Source organism: Podarcis raffonei, chromosome 2 (genome assembly GCF_027172205.1).
Source record: "Podarcis raffonei isolate rPodRaf1 chromosome 2, rPodRaf1.pri, whole genome shotgun sequence".
Taxonomy (NCBI): Eukaryota; Metazoa; Chordata; class Lepidosauria; order Squamata; family Lacertidae; genus Podarcis; species Podarcis raffonei.
In genome coordinates, this window is record NC_070603.1 from 32,854,392 (window position 1) to 32,877,184 (window position 22,793).

Below are 22,793 nucleotides of genomic sequence, written 5' to 3' on the forward strand. Positions count from 1 at the left end.
GTCTGAACAATATACAGCACAAAGCAACCCGGAGATTGCTTATCCTCAGAACTCGTTGAAATGAATGGACCTGAGTTATATAGGGGAACCCTAATCGTGCCCGCTACTTAGAAGTAAGTCCTATAGAATTCAGTGGGGCTTGCTCCCAGGGAAGTGGGGATGGGGTTGCAGCCTCAGTCACGTTCGTAGGTGACAACAGGACTACTCCATTGGATACAAGGAAGGGATTTTAATCTGCATGGGGCCAGGGGGCTGATGGGAGCCGATAGGGATTTTGACAGGTGGGTGCTCCTGCCCACCTGTCAGATTTGGCCCACACATTTGGCCTGTGAGGCAGATCCTTATAAAGATCTAGCCCGTGGATCCTAAAAGGTTCTCCACCTGCTCTAGCTAGGGAGAGCCCATCAGTACAAGCCTGCCTCTCTGATGCAGAGGGGAAGCTGATAAAATCTGATAAAACATACTTTGTGGCAGACTGGCCGGGATTCCCATTTTTTTTAAACAACGGCAACTTTAAAGTCCTCTGCCTTTTTGCCAAGAACATGTAAACTGTGCTATGATGTGCTCTGCTTTTTCCACCAAGCCTAAGCATGCATTCTGCTTTCAACAGTATCACAGGCTTCTCAGTGTAATAATTTCATAAGGTATTTTAGCTCCCATTAACATGTTGCAGCCTTTAACCACTTCCTCCAATCACTCCTCAAATTGTCTTATTTACAAAGGAGATCCATTACTTCTCCTGCACCTACCAATAGTTAAAGGAACCCACACATCCCCAAGTAGATCAGGCCCTTAGGACACAAGTTATTTTTCACAATTTCCTTGCTGAAAATCTCTTCCCCTCCTCCTGCAAAAGATGCTATTAGCACTAGTTGAGGCAGGAACATGTAATAAGGATACCCATCCCCCACCACCAATTCTAATACCAGCTTCCTGGATGTAATTTCTAGTGGGGAAACTGGGAAGGCGAAAGTGTTAGCACCCTTTCTTGCAGTGCTGTAGCCTGGGTCCAGTTCAGGTGGATCTTCAGCTACTTTTAAGTCTTGTGGAGAAAATAATCATATGTATTTGATCATCAAACATGCTAAACTGGGGTTTGCACTGTGGAAAGGAACATAGTTTTGGGGAGGACTGCTCATGATGTCATGTGCTGAAGATCCCAGGGTGAAACCCAGCATTTCCATGTAAAAGGAGCAGCTGGCAGATGATGGAAGAGACCTCTGTCAATACTTTGGACTACCAATCAGAGGAGACACTACTGGAATTACCAGGTGTAAGGCGATTTCTTATGCTCAGAGTTGCGAAATTATAATTCATGATCTGAGCTTTCAAACGTACAAGCCAATCATGCTGTGGAGCAGCCTGTCTGCTTTCTTAACTGTGATACATAGCATGAATTAAGTTTTTGTGGCTCATGTAATCAAGATAATGAAACATGTACGCAGATGTAATGAAGCTCAACGGAATTAAGAATCAATACTGTACAATGCCTTCCTTTCCAACAACAAACAGAGTAATAGAAATGAGTGACAGGAGGCACAGCTTAGTGAATGTCCCTCGTATTAATCGCCTTTTCTCATAACGCATTTCATAAGCATCTATACTAATCTTGCCTTAAAATGGCCTATGAGCAGAGTTAGAATTAGAGGGGATAAAAGAGTTTAATAACCATCTGTATAAAGCTTTATTTTCAAAGTGATACCGCAACCCATGTGTATCCACTAGAAGCAAAACCAACATTTAAAATTTGCCAATATTTGTTACAATTAAGTTTTATCCAGTGCCACTATTGAGGATGTGTTGTGGGAACACTGTCAACTTATGCAATCTGCTGATGTGGACAAGGTGCTGGCAGCAGTACATCTGACCACATGTCCCCTTGACCCCTGTCCCTCCTGGCTTACTAATTCTAGCAGAGAGCAGCTGACTGGTTGGGTCTAGAGTGTAATTAACACTTCATTGTATGAGGGATGGTCCCTGCTGCCTTGAAAGGGGCAACTCCTAAAGTGTGGCAGCTCCTAAAGCAATTGACTCTGGACCCTTTAGGCTAGAGCAACTATCAACTAGTTACAAATACCTGGTCAGGGGCCTGAGTCTCCCTGGGTCGCCCTGATGGATGACCTTTGCAGAGAGCAGGACAGGGAGAGTGTGACCTTGCTTCTGCTTCTTGATCTCTTGTCCATTCACCACGGAATCCCTCTGGACTGGCTCTGAGGAATGGGAATTGGGACCACAGTATTCTAGTGGTTCCAATCCTGCTTTTGGGACAGAGTCCAGAGAGTAGCATTGGGAAGGTGCTTTTCGGCTCCATGGGCAGCTATGTTATGGGCTGCCACACAACGTCATCTTATTTCCAATGCTATTTACTATCTGCATGAAGCCACTGGGAGTTTTAGGGCAGGGTCTATTTCTCCATAACATAACTCAGCTCTATTTCTCTATAACATCTGAATTAGGAGAGGCCATACAGGCTGTGGGCTGTTGCTTGGATGCAGTGGTGAGATGGATGAGGGAAAACAAGCTCAACTTGGACCCTGGCAAGATGGAGGCACTGTGGGTGAGTAAGTCCCATGTCTGAGAAATTGGGTCAATTGCCTGCCCTGGATGGATTGTACTCCCCCTGAAGGAAGAGGTTCACAGTTTTGGGGTGCTTCTGAATCCAGTTCTGTCACTTGAGGCTCAGGTAGCCTCAGTGCCTTTTGCCAGCTGCAATTGGTACAACAGCTACACCCATTCCTGGACCAGGAAAGCTTGGTCACAGTAGTCCAGGTATTGGTTACTTCAAGGCTGGATTACTGTAATGTACTCTTGTGAGGCTTCCCTTGCACCTGATTTAGAAGTTGCAGTTAGTACAGAATGCTGCTGCAGGATTGCTGATAAGAGTGAGACTTTGCCAGCACATAACACCTGTGTTCAGTGCCAATTTGCTACCGGGCCAGGTTCAAATTGTTAGTATATAAAACCCTTAGCAACTGGGGACCAGTCTACCTGCAAGATGACCTTATATTCCAACTCAACCAGTTCAGTCTGTAGAACTGGCACTCAATATTTTAGTGTGGCAGCATCTACACTTTGGAACTCCCTGCCTATTGATATCAGACAAGCACATTCACTGTGCACTTTTGGCACCTACCCAGATATCTAGAATGTTGATGTGTGTTTTAATCCGTTTTTAGTTTATTACTGGTTTTAATTTTTTGTATGTTTTAAGTAATTGTTTTTACTGATAATTTCATTGCTTTTATTCTTTTTGTAAACCATTTTGAGGGTTTTTTTTACAATCAGGTGGTATATAAATTTTATGAAATCAATCAGTCAAATAGATTACATTCTATAAGTATTCAATATGCTGTGATTACACCATATTTAAATTACACTGTAGTGTAACGATTTGCATTGCTGCATTCATGACCTGGCATTTTAAGGTGAAACAGAAGAGCCACTCTGCTGATCCATTCAGGGAGTATGTTATTTATCACTTGTGTAACGTGTTCAGTGGCAAATGGTTTGTATACAATAGCTTCTCATAATAGTAGTAGTAGTAGTAGTAGTAGTAGTAGTAGTAGTAGTAGTAATAATAATAATAATTAATTTATTATTTATACCCCGCCCATCTGGCTGGGTTTCCTCAGCCGCTCTGGGCAGCTTCCAACAAAATATTAAAATACAATAGTCTGTTAAACATTAAAAGCTTCCCTAAACAGGGCTGCCCTAAACGGCCCTTCTCATCTTGCTCATAAATATGAACAACCTAAAGTAATGGTTGACTCCATTGAGTACAGTAAATATAATAAAATTAAGCATGTGCGTTTGATAACTGCTGAAGGAGAGCAAAAGTGTGTTCTCTTCTTCAACAGCCCTCACCCCATTTACTTTTCTAATGAATAAAAGTATATTCCAGTTTAGTTAAAAGCTTCAGTCAGCACAACAAATACAATTAACATTTATAAATCACACAGGGCATTTGGGGAAACAATTTTAGAGGATATTGGAGGTAGGAACTGTTTCCAGATAAACATAACAAAGGAATACACAAGTTTTTAATCATAGATCCATGGGTGCTCACAGCTTGTGTAGTCGACAATTTCTTCTGGTGTGAACCATAGGTTGATTTCAATCTCAGCATTTTCTACAGAGTCACTGCCATGAATTATATTTCTGAAAGGGCAATAAAGTTGAAAAGAATTTGATCATTATGGTAATCAAACAGAAAAACATAGAAATAATAGTTTTATTGGCTGTTATGTTTTGACAAATGGACAATAACCCCTCCCCACATATTAATATACTCCATATACTGCAACAGAGAAATGTCTTTGCTGGATGTAACGTGAAACCCTTGTGTTTCAGTAATTGTTTGCTACTATAACAAGCTATTTCTTTCCCACTCCTTTGCACCCTCCTAAGACAAAGTGTTTATTTCCCACAGGGGCATATTAAACTGTATGCAAAGTTTCCAAGTCTTAAATTTAAACCACAGTCCAAAGTTTTTATAATGATACTTGTTAGACAAGGCTATGGCGCTCAAAGGGAAAAACAATATCGCACAATGTATTCTTTGTAAAGGAACTCTGAGGTGCTACAACAGCAGTGTTTGATGTTTTTAGCAGGCCAGCCTCTCTCCATAACCTGTGCTACCCCAAGGCCATCACATGCAGTAGCATAAGGAAATGTGGCAGGAGGAACTACAGTGGTGCCTCGCAAGACGAAATTAATTCGTTCCGTGAGTTGTGTCGTCTTGCGATTTTTTCGTCTTGCGGAGCGCGGATTCGCTGGGTATTAACGGCTTTAAGAAAAAGGAAGCAAACTCGCGAGACGTTTTCGTCTTGCGAAGCAAGCCCATAGGAAAAATCGTCTTGCGAAGCAACGCAAAAAATGAAAAACCCTTTCGTCTTGCACGTTTTTCATCTTGCGAGGCATTCGTCTTGCGAGGTACCACTGTATGGAAAATACAGGCACTGAGACAATGAAAAAGACAAAAGAAGCAGGGGCTTGTTAGGCTAGCTGTAATGTTGTTGGGGAGCTACTATGAAAAGCACCAGCTGTTCAGGTCATAACTATTAATTTACACTCCAAATGTCTTTTTAAAAATACAGTCATACCTTGGAAGTCAAATGGAATCCATTCCAGAAGTCTGTTTGACTTCCAAAACGTTTCGAAACCAAAGTGCGGCTTCTGATTGGCTGCAGGAAGCTCCTGCAGCCAATCAGAAGCCATGGAAGCCCCATTGGATGTTCAGCTTCCAAAAATAGTTCACGAACCAGAACAGTCACTTCCGGGTTTGCAGTGTTTGGGAGCCAAAATGTTTGAGAACTAAGCTGTTCGAAAACCAAGGTACGACTGTAGTAGTAGTAGTACCATAATTTTCTATGTATAACATGCCCCCGTGTATAAGACGCCCCCTATTTTGGGGGACTCACAATTAATAAAATGGGGGGATTTGCACAGAGTTGTTGAGCATTTTGGGGGGAGGATTGCCCAGGGTTGTTTTTTGGGGGGAGAGGATTGCTCACTCACCCCCCTAAACAACACTTCCAGAAGCCAACAAACGTCTGACCGCTCACCCCCAGAGGCTGCCTATCGCCCACTCAATCAATAAAAGCCCTTGATGCAGACACTTATCACATGCACTACCGTCGCTGACAATCTCCTGCTCGCGGCAGCAACCAATCCCCATCCCCCCTCTGAACTACCCATGTATAAGATGACCCCTATTTTTATACATTACTTCATCAAAAAAATCCTTGTCTAATACACAGAAAAGTACTGTGCGGTAATAATAATAATAATAATAATAATAATAATAATAGTAATGCACAGATATAATATTTGTATCCTAACTGCATGTAGACTAGAACTAGTTAGCAATTCCATTTTGTAAGACGTCAATTCGGAATTTACCTGCCAACTTGCACACAGAAGTCACCACGAATTGTGCCAGGTTTAGAATCTGCAGGATTAGTTTCTCCCAGCATTACTCTTCCGGTCTTAACTACATTGAGGCCTTGCCATACCTTGAACAACCAAAGAACTGAGATTAAAACGATTGTTGCAGTAAAAGTAATTATATCACAATATTCTCACCAACTCCACCACCGTGTGAATAAGACAGCAGTGTGCAAATGGCCTCTCGGAATTTACCCCATCAGTGGACAGAGGAAAAAGCAGGGGACCATTTCACAAAATTCTTCCAAGGGGAGGGGGAGAAATTTTCCAATATTTGCTTAAGGGTATGGCTTCCCACTAGCAGTGTAATTTAGCACAGTTTCAATATTTTAACCTAAATCTTTTTTAAAATCTTTTTTTTCCTGGGTTGGTAGCCTGGTCACCATTTTACACCCTCCATAATTCCCTAGATTATCTATCCATAGTTCTGGGACATTGTGAAACAAACAAAAGGCTGTCATTATAAAATGCTTGAGGAAATTTGGGGAAATGGTATTAAGTGGCCTTCTTCTAGGGTGAGAAAAAGGAATGAATTCAGAAGATTTATCAGAAAAATGTCTTATGAGAAATTTTGACTCAGCTGTAATTAATAGAATTTGGTTGTAAGCTTTGAAGCTTTCCTTAGGCCTGTATGGACCGTGACCAGAACCAAGTACAGTATAGCATTATGCCCATTTAAGCCCCACTGGTTTTCATGGGACTTAGATGGCCAGAATGCATGTGTTGCTCACAGGAACATATGAATCTGGCTCTTACTTAGCAAGACCACTGGTCCATCTGTTCCATCCAGTACAGTTTACTCTGACTATGAGCTATTCTATTTCATTTGGTAGCCTGGGGGGGGATCCCCTTCTGCTTTTGTGGCTCAGTGCATACCTATACCTATACCTATACCTATACATATACATATAGATATACATATACATTGTGTATATTGGTGAGTCAGCCAGCCAAATTTCTTTGCTAAACACCAATAGCCATCACAAAAATGCAAATTTTCCGGTAGAGAAACAGAGGCGATCCCCAACACATTGGACCCCAACTTGAGTGATAATTTTATTATCTCTTTTTATTATTATTATTATTATTAATAAGTTTTATTAGTTTTCATCAAATTATACATTTCATCCCGAATTACAACAAATCATAACTGTTTTGGACTTCCTTCAGCGTCTCTGACAATCATCCATATTTATACCTTTAATACACATTCCCTTCTTTATTATCTCATCTACAGTGGTACCTCGGGTTAAGAACTTAATTCATTCTGGAGGTCTGTTCGTAAGCTGAAACTGTTCTTAACCTGAGGTACCACTTTAGCTAATAGGGCCTCCCGTTGCCGCCGCGCAATTTCTGTTCTCATCCTGAAGCAAAGTTCTTAACCCGAGGTAATCTTTCTGGGTTAGCGGAGTCTGTAACCTGAAGCGTCTGTAACCCGAGGTACCACTGTATTGGACTGCTAGAGAAAACATGATACCTTATGTGTAACATATTATCCCTACTAACCAGTAAGTGATAAATTTTACAATGATACGCAGCGAACAACATCTTCCGTTTCTCTCTCTCTGGCCACAGATGCATTGAAGAACATTTACAGTGGTACCTCGGGTTACATACACTTCAGGTTACAAACTCCGCTAACCCAGAAATATTACCTCGGGTTAAGAACTTTGCTTCAGGATGAGAACAGAAATCGCACAGTGGCAGGGCGGCGGCAGCAGGAGGCCCCATTAGCCAAAGTGGTGCTTCAGGTTAAGAACAGTTTCAGGTTAAGAACGGACCTCCGGAACAAATTAAGTACTTAACCCGAGGTACCACTGTACAGTCGTACCTTGGTTGACGGATGGAATCCATTTCGGAAGTCTGTTCAACTTCCAAAACATTCGCAAACAAAGTCACGGCCTCCGATTGGCTGATTGGCTCCGGAAACAATTCCGACAGCCAAAATGGATGTTCGGGTTCCAAAGAACGTTTGCAAACCTGAACACTCACTTTCGGGTCTGCGGCATTCAGGAGCCAAAATGTCTTGAGTTCGTCAAACAAGGTGTTCATCAACCAAGGTACGACTGCACAGGCATTCCATTGCATCTCTCCTCTGAACATAATGTGGGCATAGTTTAGAATCTCAAAGCAGCAAATGTTTTCCCCGTTGCACCAACGGAGAGCTAACAAGTCAGACATACATTTTAGATTTTTCTCTAATTACCACTCAAACATAAATAACGTGCTCATGTAGTCCCTTAAATAATGTGTGTGTGAAAAGTAAACAAACCATCATGTCATAAAAGCTCTGCTATCTTGTGAACCTTTCATTTTGTGTACTTTTTCCAAAGGAAGTTTGTTCCTCCTCTTCTCAGACAGTAAAACACCCATTTTTTCTAAACTAGTACAGGCAAAATACTACATTATGGGCCAATGCAAGTATAGTGCTAAAGAAAAAAAATGTTTGACATTGTTTTCAACCCCTATTGCTTGTAACACCTTTCAAACTCATTGCTTTATTCCAATATAATCTTAAAGTGCTTAGCATATAGATAGTTTCACAATTAGCAAGAAGACATGTTGCTCAAATCTGCTAGCAGTTTTTGTTGCTGATGGGTGCTTATCCACTTTTACAACAAAGGAGGGGGGGGGATAAGGAATTGAACTGTACAGTGGCAGTGCCGTTTTGTAGAATCTGAACCAAACGATTGGGGTTAATTTGAACATGTAGACGTAAGAGGCTTACACTGCAGATTCCAGAGTACATTTACAGATCTACTGCCTCCTATTTCCATTCAAAAACTGTTAATTCAAGCAGGCCCCTAACTCCAGGTGTACGCTTTGACTTATACAGAAGCACATAAACTGTGGCTGAGTCTGATTTCTATATCCTTGAGTCTCTCCTCCTCTCCACCATGCCCATCCACAGTCATAATTTGGATGCCTGCATCCATTGTGAATTATCAAGTATGGACAGACTGTTAGAACTGAGAGATGGCAGAGCCTAGGATGGTCTGGGCACAAGATGCAGTTTTGATCTCTCAGGTAGCAAGATGCTGTGACAACGACAGCATCAGAGCCTGGACAAAGCACTGAATGGAAGGCAGCTATTTTTGTAATTCTCGCAGGCCTTGCTCATCTAGAAGAAGATAGAGCGTTGGGAGGTTTTTTTTACACTCGTAATATTGCTGCACAGTTGCTACTTTTAACGAGCAATTGCTATGGGACGATGGGAGTTATCCCAAGGCAACAGTGCAGTTTTGTACATGTAACCTGTGTAGTTGCTATGATCACTGCTTATTTTTATTTCATTGCTATGTGACGATAAGATTCTAATAGTGGTTATCTAAATGGGGCCATAGTTTGCCAACCTTTCAAAGATCTGGGGTTACAATTAGATCAATTAATTGGCCTTTGGCTGATTAACATTCCATGCCCTTTTAAATGTGTTGGTTGGTTTTTGTTTTCATTATGCGTTTTGTGTTCTCATTTTGTATTTTTGTGTCGTGAACTGCCCTGTGATCTTTGGCTGGAGGACAATATACAAATTTAATTAATTATTATGACTAGTAGTATTAATATTGCTAACCCTGAAATTCTCCATTTGAAAATATATTAAAATGCCAGTCTTTCCTTAGAACTTTCTATTTAGGCAATCACATTGTGTTACATTTGTTAATCATATTTTGAATCTGGGCATTATTTAAGGTAGTCTCTTTTTATTTTATTTAAGGAATGGAAGCACTTCCACATAAAAATGTAGAAGTTAGGCTCTTAGTGATATTGTGGCCTTGTCCATTATTAGTATCAGAGGTTTATTATTATTATTATTATTATTATTATTATTATTATTATTCAGAGGTTTAGAACAATCATATTGTTTTGTTTCCTTCCACAAGAATACATATAGCATATATTCTGAAGATGCAACCAAACTGCATCTCTTTTCTCAGTGCTTGCTCATAGCTGTCAACTTACAGATTTGAAAATAAGGGACCATCAGCCAAAATAAGGGACCTGCGGCCTCAACTGTTCCAGGCACTCCAGTCTTTCTGTCCTCCTGCAGTCTGGTCAAACTCATGCTGGTAGCTTCGAGAACACTGTCCAACCAACTTTGTAACCAGAGGTTCAACTGAATAGAATCTGAATCACATGCACCACAAGGCCTATGCAGCCTCAACTTAAGATGGCTCCCCAGCCTGGCTTTGCACTGCAAAGTTTGCAGCAGCACGTACAACGAAATGGCACCCAGCATTCAAAACCCCCCTCAGCTTGCATTAACTAGCCACACACAAGGCATGCAAGCTCCACCCCCCAGTCGTTCTTAGACTTCTTATTGGGTGAGCAACACAGCCGAGCAACACAGTTGGAGCCTCCCTCCTCCCTGGCCGGCAGGGAGGGAGGGAGAGGAGCTGCTTCCTTTGAAATTTTAGGGACATCATTTAAGGGACATCCATCAATAAGGGACAGCAGCGGGACATGGCACTGGAATAAGGGACTGTCCCTTCAAATAAGGGACACTTGACAGCTATGCTTGCTGCATAAAGTTCATTTGCTTTTTAAAGAAATCAAGGTTATTTGCTGAAGACTTACCATGGCTACAACAGGTCCAGAGTGCATATATTTAACTAGCCCAGCAAAGAATGGCCTATCCTTCAGGTCACTGTAGTGTTCACTGAGAAGATCTTCAGAGGCCTGCAGGAATAAAATGCTTAGCATAAGAACTTAAGAGCATCTTATGTCAAATAAAATTAACTACAAGAGTAGTATTAATCCTTAAATTGCACGCTTGCTTGTCAAATATTGGCCCTAGCACTTTATTACAATATTGGTTTAGCTGGCTAGTACAGATTTTAAACAATATTTATTTTGGTTCATTCAGCAAGATGATTTTCACTCAAGTTAATTGAACAACGTATTTGCACCTCCAAGAAAATCTGAAGCATTAACTTTAAAATATACCTCTAAGGACACACCTTTCCGACTAAGGACAGCTGCTTACTAAAATTAGAGTACTCAGCGTGGCTTTACCTTCTGCTAGATATTGGAAAGGATCCAAAATATTAAGTTATTTTGTAAAATACTGGATCAGTGGTGTAGTGGAGCAGGAATGAAATGGGGCTACAGCACAGTTCCAGAACATTTATTTCAGAGCAAGAATCATAACAATAGCTGCCAAAATTCCAGGGTAATTGACAGACCCTCTGGCAAGTGAATGAGGCGATAATGAGGCTTTTGAATTTTACTACAGTTTGTGACATATTAATGTAGAGGAAGTCAGTGAATAAGGATTAATATAGAGGAAGTCTGAGAATCAAGCAGATTCTTCTTTCTTTTTTTCAGGGGGTACTTCTTCCTTGGAGGGGTGCCTACTTCGTGCTAGCAGTATCAATGGAAACATTTATTTGCAAAACTGTTTGCATTCCTAATTAAAGTTACAGTTCAATGAGTTTTACAAGTTGAACCTATGCTGTCGGAAGTAAGCAGCACTGAGTTCAATGGAGATTTCCCCCAGGTAACTATGCAAATGATTGTAGTCACTACAAATGTCTCATCGGGGGTCTGAACCCAGGTCTCTCCAACATGCTAACCGCTACACCACCCTTGGCCAGGGCTCTAGGCATTGCACCATAATGCACTCTGTGTGCAATGAACTGGATATTATGCTATGTACTGCTGAGGGGTATGTATAGGTTGATCGACAGGTCATCAACCCAGCCACCTCTATTTGTGGACTCTCCTTGGGGTCGTAGCTATGGAGGCTGCAATGTGCTGCAGTTCAAAACTGACTACTTCAAATTTATTTCTGTTCAGAGTCCGCTTTGACACAACAGACCAATAAACAACGCATGGCAATTCTGCAACAGAATAACAATGCTTGGCAATACCTCGACAGAAACTTACATGCATGAATTTCATGGCTACCAGTTTGAATCCCTTCCTTTCAAATCGCTTGATAATTTCTCCCACCAAGCCCCGCTGTACTCCGTCAGGCTTGATGGCGATGAAAGTCCGCTCAGCAACTGAAGCCATTATCCTACTGCAATAGGAAAGCAGCGATATGATCAAGATCTAAATCCTGCTATGGCAGAAGTCTGGAGGGTTTAAAAAGTCTCAGTCTGTTGCAGCATTATGCAGTATTAGACTGAGGACAACCCATCAGTTAAGTGGATTAGGCACAGTGTACACACACTATCCCCCCACAAGGCCCAAGATACTAATTACAATTGTTCAACCTGAAACGTGGCAATTTCACTTTCCAGGTAATACAGAGGGTCCATATTTCATACAAGACCTAATGCCTGAATGAGGATTATGTATTTCACTGTTCATACCAACTGAAACTAATAGAAACCTTATTTTCAGTTTGGTGTGTTTAGGATCAGAGTAGTTACAAATCAAGTTTTTGTGCACTTTACTGATTGATTGATTGATTGATTGATAATAGTCATTTTACTCTAAACAATATGCAACCTTGTAAGCATTTATAGGCTACATGTACTTGATATACTTACTAAATTATCTTTATTATGTTAAACTTCAAAGAGCTTTAAAGAAAAGTGCACATTTTCATAGGATAGAGAGAGATACACCTCAAAGGTCATCTAGTTCAACCCCTGTATGCAGGAAATGCTCTACTATAGCTTCCCTTACTATAGCTTGCTCTACTATAGCTTCCCTTACTATAGCTTCCGTTACTATAGCTTCCAGTCCCTATTATATATCAAGGATACAGAACCTTTGGCCCTTCATTGGTTGGTGGACTCCAAATCCCACCATCCCCTGTGACCACTGACTATGTTGGCTGAGTCTGATGAGAGGTTCCCTATCCCTGCTACAGCTTCAATAGCAAGAGTTTCCTATAGTTATATTATTGTACTGCATTGCATTATTTACTCATTTCACAAAAAATAGATACAGTGGTACCTCGGGTTACATACGCTTCAGGTTACAGACTCTGCTAACCCAGAAATAGTGCTTCAGGTTAAGAACTTTGCTTCAGGATAAGAACAGAAATCGGGCTTCAGCGGCGCGGCGGCAGCAGGAGGCCCCATTAGCTAAAGTGGTGTTTCAGGTTAAGAACAGTTTCAGGTTAAGAACGGACCTCTGGAACGAATTAAGTACTTAACCCGAGGTACCACTCGTACTGTACTGCTTGACTGTAAAAAAAAAAAATCTCTTGAAGTAGTTTCCAAAAAGAATGAGACAATTAAATTTTCAGTAAAAACAGTTGAAAACAATTAAAGCATTAAAAAAATTAAAATCAACAGTAAGCTAAAAACAAGATCTAAACACTTGTCAACATTCTACATATCTGGATAGGCTTGCCTAAACATATGGTTTTAGCATGTTCCAAAAAGAGCACAGTTAAGGCACCTACCTGTAGTCAATGGGCAGAGTTCTGAAGTGTGTCACCTGTAACAGTGCTAGTTCTGCAGACTGAAGTGATTGACCAGGCCTATATGGGGCATGGTGATCTCGAAGGTGAACTTCGCTTCCCTAGAGACTTCTCAAATGCCCATGTGCTTGCTAGACACCCCTCCCTCCCTGCCTCAAATGCCTACACACTGCCCTCTAAGTACACTAATTCCATAAATCTTCTCCTGCCTTCATCTCACGCTGTCATCCACATCCCTTTTCTGGCAGCTTCTGTGGCACTGCTGCTTCTGCCACACCTTATGACCTCTGAGACACCTCCGTCTCTTCCCCCAGCATCCTGGGGCTCCTTGAGCCATCCCTCCCAACCAGTTGTGCACTCGTACCTGTCTGCCTGCCGTTGTGAATCCGCTCGTGCTGGTGGCTGTGGTAACACTGTCGCTACTACAGCCCCCAGCCTGGCTACAGCCCAGCCTCACAGTGGGACTCCTTCAGGTACATTCCCTTCTCACCATACCCATTAGCTGCCTTAGGTCTTCAGCTTATTGGCAAAGCAGGGACAACTTCCTGGCGCTTTGGGCGCCATCTGCTGCTGGCTTCAAAAACTGCTGCACAAGTTTCTCAGACTGGATTGCTGGCATCCATCTGTCTTGAGACAGACAATTGAGTGAGCCTTGGGGGTGAAGTTAGCAGCACTGCAACAAACTCCCCAGGGTGCAAGGCTATAATAATAATAATAATAATAATAATAATAATAATAATAATAATAATAATAATAATTATTATTATTATTATTATTATTATTTATACCCCACCCATCTGGCTGGGTTTCCCCAGCCACTCTGGGCGGCTTCCAACAAAACGCTAAAATACAATAACCTATTAAGCATTAAAAGCTTCCCTAAACAGGGCTGCCTTAAGATGTCTTCTAAAAGTTTGGTAGTTATTTTTCTCTTTGACATCTGGTGGGAGGGCGTTCCACAGGGCGGGTGCCACTACCAAGAAGGCCCTCTGCCTGGTTCCCTGTAACTTGGCTTCTTGCAGCGAGGGAACCACCAGAAGGCCCTCGGCGCTGGACCTCAGTGTCCAGGCAGAACGATGGGGGTGGAGACGTTCCTTCAGGTATACTGAACCGAGGCCATTTAGAGCTTTAAAGGTCAGCACCAACACTTTGAATTGTGCTCGGAAATGTGTTTTCGGAAAAGTGTGTATGGAGGTCCTGGGCTGCCCAGATGACAAGGCCACCCCTGCTGGCCTCACCGATATGGTCCAAAGTAAAGCAGAGCAATATGCTTGGCACTAGTTGGCTGTAGGATTTGCAACAGGAGGTGTATCTTCGCGGAGCTCTGGCCCAATGGTGGCCAGTGGCTTGAATTTAATTAATTTTATAATGAATGATTTTAGAGTGTTGTTTGTGTTGTACTTTTGTATTGTTTTATTGTTGTTAGCCGCCCTGAGCCCAGCTTCGGCTGGGAAGGGCAGGATATAAATAAAATTTATTATTATTATTATTATTACAAGGCACCATCCAACCATCTTGGGGACTCCACTGCAGATTTGTGTAGGCTTTACTCCTTACCATTTTCTTCTCCCAAAGATACGGTATCCTGCAAGGCAGCGGAGGTCTAGGATCAGAGTTTTCCTTTTCCTGGATGGGCCACCTTCCCAGATTGACCAGCCCCATCTGCCCCTCACTTCCCTCTACAGCACATAGAAGGAATAACAATAGCAATAACAATAATGAGACGTTAAAGGCATTCTCACCCACCGGGAGATTCAAGCCTTCCCATTGTTACCCAGGAGGGGGGTTACCCAGCTAGGTAAACCTCAGGACTTCAGGTTGGCCCCAAGGGTTTGTCAATCCTACTAGAGAGTGGGAGTATTTTCATCCTGATTTTCTCCCCATGCACAAAGTTTGTGAAGAGACTAAACAACATCAGCTATTTATTGAGCATGCAGTCTGATGCATTTGCAGGGAGGTTATATGCCATTAATAGATTAATTAATTAAGTTGTTATTTACTTTATTTTCCCAGTGCAACCCAAAGCAACTTACAATAAAACATTATGTCAAGCAACTGTTATTTCATACTTTCAGTACATTCCCCCATCACTTTCCTTATTGCAAAGAGATAAAAAAAGTTTTGGAGGGAAGCAGGTTTGTTGAGCAAAGGTACCATATTAACTTTAATTTGCTGGCATGTTCTTGAATCCCACCCAAAACTAGCAGTCTGGAAATACCCTGAATCACCAGGATCCTATTCCCTCTTTAGCATCCTCACAAGCTGTTTGTTGTCACCTTTCCACATTGCATAGTATTGATATAATTTTAGTATCTTCACCTCATTTATCCTTTCGCTGCTTGCTTCTTTATTTGTACTGTACTTCAGCCTTTTGCCTTTTAATCCAATAATTGGATTGATCCTTGGTCTTTTTTTCTCCTTCCTGTTGGTGCCCTTGATCCTTTTATCCTACCCTTTAACACCCAAGCTGTGATTCCAGACACACAAGTACCAGCATTTTCAGTGTGGCTGTTCCTACTAATAAAAGTAATGTCAGCACCATTTCTCTCTCTCTGTGTGTGTATATCCAGTGTATATATTTCCTTCCTATCATTTTAACAGAGAGAAAAACCTAAAATGGCAGATTTTCCTAAATGCAGACTTCCCATTTCTAATAATATTTTTCACCCAGAACTGTAAAAAGAGTCCTTATTGCTTACCATAGTGTATCCTGCATTTTTCCCAGTTGCTCTGGAGGTGGGGATTAACCATTTCCACCTACACACTGTGGTCCTGATGAAATCCATGCCCCACAGAAACTGCCATTGGCACCAAGTAATAAAGCACCCTTTTAGAAATAAATCCTATTTATGTGGAGAGCACAACCAAATCCTGATATCTTATGGTATTCACATATTTCCAATGGCACAATAGAGGTCCTTAGCTGTCCCTCAACTCAGGTTGATTTGAAGGAATAATAATAAAAATAAATAATTTTAGGGGACGCTGGTGGCGCTGTGGGTAAAACCTCAGCGCCTAGGACTTGCTGATCGCATGGTCGGCGGTTCGAATCCCCGCGGCGGGGTGCGCTCCCGTTGCTCGGTCCCAGCGCCTGCCAACCTAGCAGTTCGAAAGCACCCCCGGGTGCAAGTAGATAAATAGGGACCGCTTACTAGCGGGAAGGTAAACGGCATTCCGTGTGCTGCTCTGGTGCCGGTTCGCCGGAGCAGCTTCGTCACGCTGGCCACGTGACCCGGAAGTGTCTGCGGACAGCACTGGCTCCCGGCCTCTAGAGTGAGATGAGCGCACAACCCTAGGGTCTGTCAAGACTGGCCCGTACAGGCAGGGGTACCTTTACTAAATAATTTTATTATTTATACTTCACCCGTCTGGCTGGGTTTCCCCAGCCACTCTGAGCAGTTTACAGCACATCTAAAAACATAATAAATAATAATTTGAAGGACTCTCCACTTTTCTAGTCAGATCAAAATTCAGTCTTCCATTGCAGACTGCAGTTTGACCCTCTTCAGACCCAAGAGGGCCATATCCAGTGCTTCATCTTCTTCCTCTCCTGTACCCTACAGCTCCCCACTCTCCAAAATCAGGCTTGGGGATCCTCTGGAGCAGATTCTGGAAGATATTGTGGGGTGGGGTGAGGGAGAGGAGAGGAAGTGGAAGCAGTGGATACAACCCTTTATAATTATTTCCAAGTTACAGAGGTATGAGTCAGAAGCCGAGTACACATGATACCTGTAAAGCACATTTGGAACACAATATTTCCCTCAAAGAATTATGGGCACTGTAGTTTACCCTTCACAGAATTACAATTCCCAGCAACCCTCAACATACAGTGCCCAGAATTATTTGAAGGAAAGAATGTCCTTTAAATGTATAGTGTGTACACAGCCCATGTAGTAGCCGGCTTGTGCGGGAACAGACCCTTCATGTCACTTTTGGAGAGAGATGTGTTTTCACTCATTTCATTTCAACCATAATGAAATCATTGTTTATTTTTTTCTGCTCTTTCCTTTCCTGCAGTGAAAGGCTATTAGCTCCTATCTGAAAGCCACCTGCTGCTTATTCTGGCAGCATGACCTATTATTGGATTAGAGCATGACCTGCCCCTGATCTAGGGTCATCCAGATTTGCTTTCCATGCTACCTTTCTAGGCACAGGTCCCTGTCTGAGCATTTTTTAATTATTATTTTTTGGCCCCTGTGCTTTCCCCATGAAAACTTGCTCTTTACGGCTGAATTGGAGCAGACATGCTATGTGCAATGTTATTAGCATTATCTATGTGGAAGCACCCCAACACATTTTGAACCCTTTGCTGGCCATAGGTGCTGGCTCCCTGGGTGCCTGAGTACCCACAAATTTCGGCGCCAGAGCCATGCATGGCCCCGGGCACTCACAGTCGCAGGGCCAAGCTGGCACTCCTGCTGCTGGCAGAGGAGCCTCTGATTTCTACACAGAAGCCTATTGAGTTTTGGGTGATCACAGGCATTGGAGAGGAAGGCACTGTTCTATGCTAGTGGGAGGGATTGTGCTTGTGCTCTGTATGTGGGCAGGAGTGACATCCATGCTGTCACTGGGCATGGATTGGTACTTTTTCTGCATGGGTAACTGGAGGTGACATAGAATCATAGAGCTGGAAGGGACCCCAAGGCTCACCTAGTCCAGCCTCCTGCAATGCAGGAATCTCAACTAAATCTCAACTAAAGCATCCATGACAGATGGCTATCCAACCTCTGCTTTAAAACCTCCAAGGAAGAGTCCATAAACTATTGAGGGAGTTCGTTCCACTGTCAAACAGCTCTTGCTGACATAATACCAAGGACCCTGTGGGAGTGGCTGATAGCTTCTAACAATATTGTCTTGGTCTCTAGTTTGCTGCTGGGAGTGCATATGATTAGGACAATATTGTGCACTGGCCTTCTCCTGGAACAGTGGGATTGTAGGATCAACATACCCAAGCATGATGTCCTTAAATACTCTTTGTGAATGACTGCCAGGAAAGCACCTTGATCCATGATTATGATCTTAAAGATTAAATCTTGCACTGAGACTCTGTGCATGCAACATTCCAGATAATTTGAACCTCATGGTATGCATCTTTAGATAATGTCATACTCTTAGCTAATTCTGGGATGGTGGTGCATTTTCTGGAATGTGATCTCCCAATCCGATTCTTTCACTGTTGCCAGTGTATGAATGATCTAAAAGTCGTAAGTCAAATGTTAAATATTCAACTTGCTAGCCATCAGCTTGAAAATACACTCTACCTGTGATGCTTAACCATTTCCAAACACAAATTTATTAGATTTTTAATGGCAGCTTTTATTCTTGCCTTATAGTCACCTGTGTCAAAATGCCCATGCAAAAATACTGGATTGAAAGTCTTTATGTATAGATACAGCATGCATTACTGAGAGTGAATAAGAAAAATAAAAGTGATTAATCCAAAGGCCACATTATAGCTCCAGCCAAAACATATTGTGCCAAGGTACTTCTTCCAAGTGTTAATTAATATACCCCCATACCTACTGATTTTTATTTGGAGTCCTGTGGATTCTTCTACATAGTCGGCCTTTGCGTGTGATGTAGTGGTTAGAGTGTTGGACTAGGATGTTGGAGACAAGGATTCAAATTCTGACTCAGCCTTGAAGCACACTGGGCCAGTCACTGCCTCTCAGCCTAACCTATCTCAAAGGCTTGTTGTGCAGATTAAATGAGGAATGGGGAGCACCACACCACCTTGAACTGTTTGGATAAAAAGGTGATATTACATGCAATCAATCAATCAATCAATCAATACTTCTATCCTATACCCATTTACTTAGGAGTAAGCTCACCGCTTCTAATCCCCGCTTCGAATGCCCGTGGCGGGGTGCGCTCCCATCGTTCAGTCCAAGCGCCTGCCAGCCTAGCAGTTCGAAAGCACCCCTGGGTGCAAGTAGATAAATAGGGACCGCTTACCAGCGGGAAGGTAAATGGCATTCCGTGTGCTGCACTGGCTCGCCAGATGCAGCTTGTCACGCTGGCCATGTGACCCGGAAGTGTCTGCGGACAGAGCTGGCTCCCGGCCTATAGAGTGAGATGAGCGCACAACCCTAGAGTCTGGCAAGACTGGCCCGTACGGGCAGGGGTACCTTTACCTTTAAGCTCATGGAACAAAGTGTTATTTCTGAGTAAACATACATAGGATGGTGCTGTAAATAAATTGCAAGTCTTTGCTGCTCTCTAGTGGAAAATGCAACAATGGCTTTTACAGCACAACCTCCCTCTGCTATGATAGTTGTTTCCCTTTTGACACTGATAACTATATACAGTACATGAAATAAAGGCAAGAATCAAAGGTAATTCATGCGTACCCCCAGATTATTGTGTGAGCACATTGGTGCTTCCTCAATCCCCTTTTCCAACTGCTGCTTCTGCAAAAATATGTACAAGGTTGTTCTCCATTCCTCACTTCCCTCACTGTTGATTTTTTAAGCCTTGTCAAGCAGCAATATTGTGAGCAGAAAACTCTGCTGAACATGCACTTGAGGCCATTGATACCACTGCAACTCATATTTAGTTTTTGCAACCAGCAGCTTCATTGCTTGAGAGTAAGAAGTACTACAGCTACAGTTGTCTAACTGTACCCCTGATACCAGGCGGGCAGCTGCGCTGTATCCGTTTCAGTGCCTGCTTAAAACATTTTTGTTTAGGCAAGACTATCCAGAGATGTAGAAGTAGCTTTTGAAGCTACTGTGGATTTTAATATTATTTTAATGCTTTAAAACAGGCTTCCTCAATCTTGGCCCTCCAGATGTTTTTGGGCTACAATTCCCATGATCCCTAGCTAGCAGGACCAGTGGTCAGGGATGCTGGGAATTGTAGTCTCAAAACATCTGGAGGGCCGAGGTTGAGGAAGCCTGCTTTAAAATATATTTTAAACTTAATTAATTCCCCTTAATGCTGAGTCACAAATGAAAATCCGGAAAAAAATATACAACCTGTTTGGAAATCTGTGTTCATGTTCCCTGGGAATTCAAAGGGACTTCCTTCTGAGTAGGCATGTTTAGGGTAGCAGCCTTATTTAACTTTAAAAGTTCTCCACCTAGGAAAGATTCCATTCTTTACCTCCTGACCTAGAGCTTCCTGTTTTCTACCCTTGCCTGATGATTGAAAAAGCCACTTTTTGATTATAGAATATAAGCCATATAGAATATAATCCATGAGCAACATTTATGTATTCTGAGCTTTTTAAAGTGCTTCACTATTAAATAATAAAACTATGCTAAAATTGGCATGAACTTAGTGCCAATGAGGCCAAAAAACCACTCCTGGGTAAAAAAGTTGACAACACAATCCTATACAGTACATATTTACTCAAAAGTAATCCGTACTGAACTCAATAGGACTTTGTTCCAGGTGAGTGTGCAGGCTGGGGTTGTTGCAGGCAAAGGGTTATATCCAAGTATGTCTGTCTACTAGAAGAACCTCCCTTTCCTCTCCTCCCCACTGCAGCACCACACATGCCCTGCAAACCTGCTTGGAGGGTTGGGGGACAGTCTAGAGAAAATAATTTGGGGCTGCAGGGAGAGTTAGAGAGGAAGGGCAGGTCTGTGAAGGCAATATTGGATATCACCCAAAGTCACTTGGCCTCTTTGATTCTTAATGTCATGTCTTCTTGGGGAACCGTAATGCTTACTTTATACATACATTGAAAGAGCTTGGGGCAGCTTTATTAAGTGATGCATTACTTTAAGTAAGTTAAAGCCTAAGCATAAATGGGCCTGTAGTAACATCAAATTGGGTTCCCTGCACTTTTTTTTTTTACTGCCTACCCCACCCATATCCTTCTGGTCAGTTTGTGGCATTTCAAGAAAGCCAGGTAGTTGCCATTTTCCCTTATTAGGTTTTCTCTCATGCTCTACAGATATTTCCCTTGAAAATGTAACTATTCAGTGATGAAAAACATACTGTATTGAATGAAAAGCAAAAATATGAATATCCAGTGCTCTGGCAGGACCAGTAGAGGGAGCTCAAATCACCAACACATGTGAACTGTTAATATAATAAATGTTGTTGCTTTCACAAACATTAATATAGACTGGGGTCAGCAAACTTTTTCAGCAGGAGGCTGGTCCACTGTCCCTCAGACCTTGTGGGGGGCCGGACTATATTTTGAAAAAAATAATAATGAACGAATTCCTGTGCCCCGCAATAACCCAGAGATGCATTTTAAATAAAAGGACACATTCTACTCATGTAAAAACATGCTGATTCCTGGACCATCCATGGGCCGGATTTAGATGGCGATTGGGCCGCATCCGGCCCCCGGGCCTTAGTTTGCCTACCCATGATATAGACAAAGTCAATCCTAGCTGTCAGAAAGTCTATTGGTTACTTTAAAGTTTAAAAGACTTAAGCAAACTTAAGAGAGTTAGAGAATGAGATTTCAACATTCAAGAAAACAAAAACAAAACAAAAAAAAATTATTTGAGCTCGCCAGTTGCCCAAAACAATTCTCTGCAGCTTCAGTACCATAATTTGTTTTGGCTATAATGCCTTTGGCACTTCTGAGTTTTGTTTTCACAGGAAGTTTCCAGCAGAGGCAATAAGGAAGCAGAATCCAACTACAGTGCGAAATTGCCACATACATAATCTCTGCTTCACGCCCATGCGACAGACTTGACCTAGTGGCTGGAATGCATTCAGAACATCACAAGACTTAAGTTTGGACACACCCGTCATTTTCCTTCCTCTGTTGCTACCACTCTGCTGCTTCTGAATAATAATAATAAAAAGACAGATATGTCTTCTTCTTCTTGTTCTTCTTTTCCCCAGAAGTCCAAAAGGCTTTTTTCTCCACTCCGTTTAGCACATGTCATTTTCTTCACAGACAACAGTTGTAAATGTTTTTAACAAGTTACAGGCTATGCTCATTCCTGTTCTTGGCTGTTTATACTTTATAAAATCCTGTAAACTGTATTTTAGTACCTTTCTCTTTTGCCCTCTGACATTTTAGAGCATAATAGATTTTCATTGTTTCTTACATCATCCCACTTTCTCTTGAATCTGTTGTTTTAACCCCAACCAAAAGGAGCCAAAAGAACCCCAACCAAATTTTCCTCACATTCATTCCTCATTAATTTTGTTTTTCTCCCTTCTTCATCCCCAGTGTCAAAACATATATTGCAAGCACCTTGGGGCTGAGACCTTTATTTTCAAAACATCATTCTATAGTGTGGTATATACATGATGATGTATAAATAGCGTGGGCTAAACACACATTGTGAGGGTTACTGCAATCCTAGCCACATTTACCTTGGAATAATTAAACTCAGTGATACCATTTACAAAGACATGAGACCGGTCCTCTACCTGATTACATTTAGGCAGGCAACAAAAAACATTTTTTATTCTGCTGGACTTTTAATGGTTTTTAATTTACTCGTTCCATTTAGCTCAGTTGGTTAAGAGTGTGGTGCTGATTACG

General features: G+C 42.0%; 1 protein-coding gene and 1 long non-coding RNA gene across 3 annotated transcripts; one reads left to right on the forward strand and one right to left on the reverse strand.

Moving 5' to 3' along the window:
* The first annotated feature begins 9 nt into the window (after positions 1 to 9).
* Positions 10 to 22,285, forward strand: LOC128407406 (uncharacterized). Its single transcript, XR_008328781.1, has 3 exons — positions 10 to 113; positions 2,457 to 2,557; positions 21,893 to 22,285. It is a non-coding gene; the product is annotated as an uncharacterized LOC128407406 (long non-coding RNA).
* Positions 3,662 to 13,818, reverse strand: NME1 (NME/NM23 nucleoside diphosphate kinase 1). 2 transcript variants are annotated; one of them, XM_053375732.1, is made up of 5 exons: positions 13,692 to 13,818; positions 11,833 to 11,968; positions 10,522 to 10,623; positions 5,902 to 6,014; positions 3,663 to 4,158 (listed from the first exon to the last, which is right to left on the reverse strand). In XM_053375732.1, exons 2-5 carry the CDS (start codon positions 11,959 to 11,961, stop codon positions 4,041 to 4,043), a joined length of 462 nt encoding a protein of 153 aa, XP_053231707.1. In that variant the 5' UTR covers positions 11,962 to 11,968; positions 13,692 to 13,818; the 3' UTR covers positions 3,663 to 4,040. The 2 variants fall into 2 exon arrangements, with proteins under 2 accessions (XP_053231708.1, XP_053231707.1); XM_053375733.1 differs by lacking the exon at positions 13,692 to 13,818 and having other exon boundaries at positions 3,662 to 4,158; positions 11,833 to 12,016.
* Positions 22,286 to 22,793: the final 508 nt, after the last annotated feature.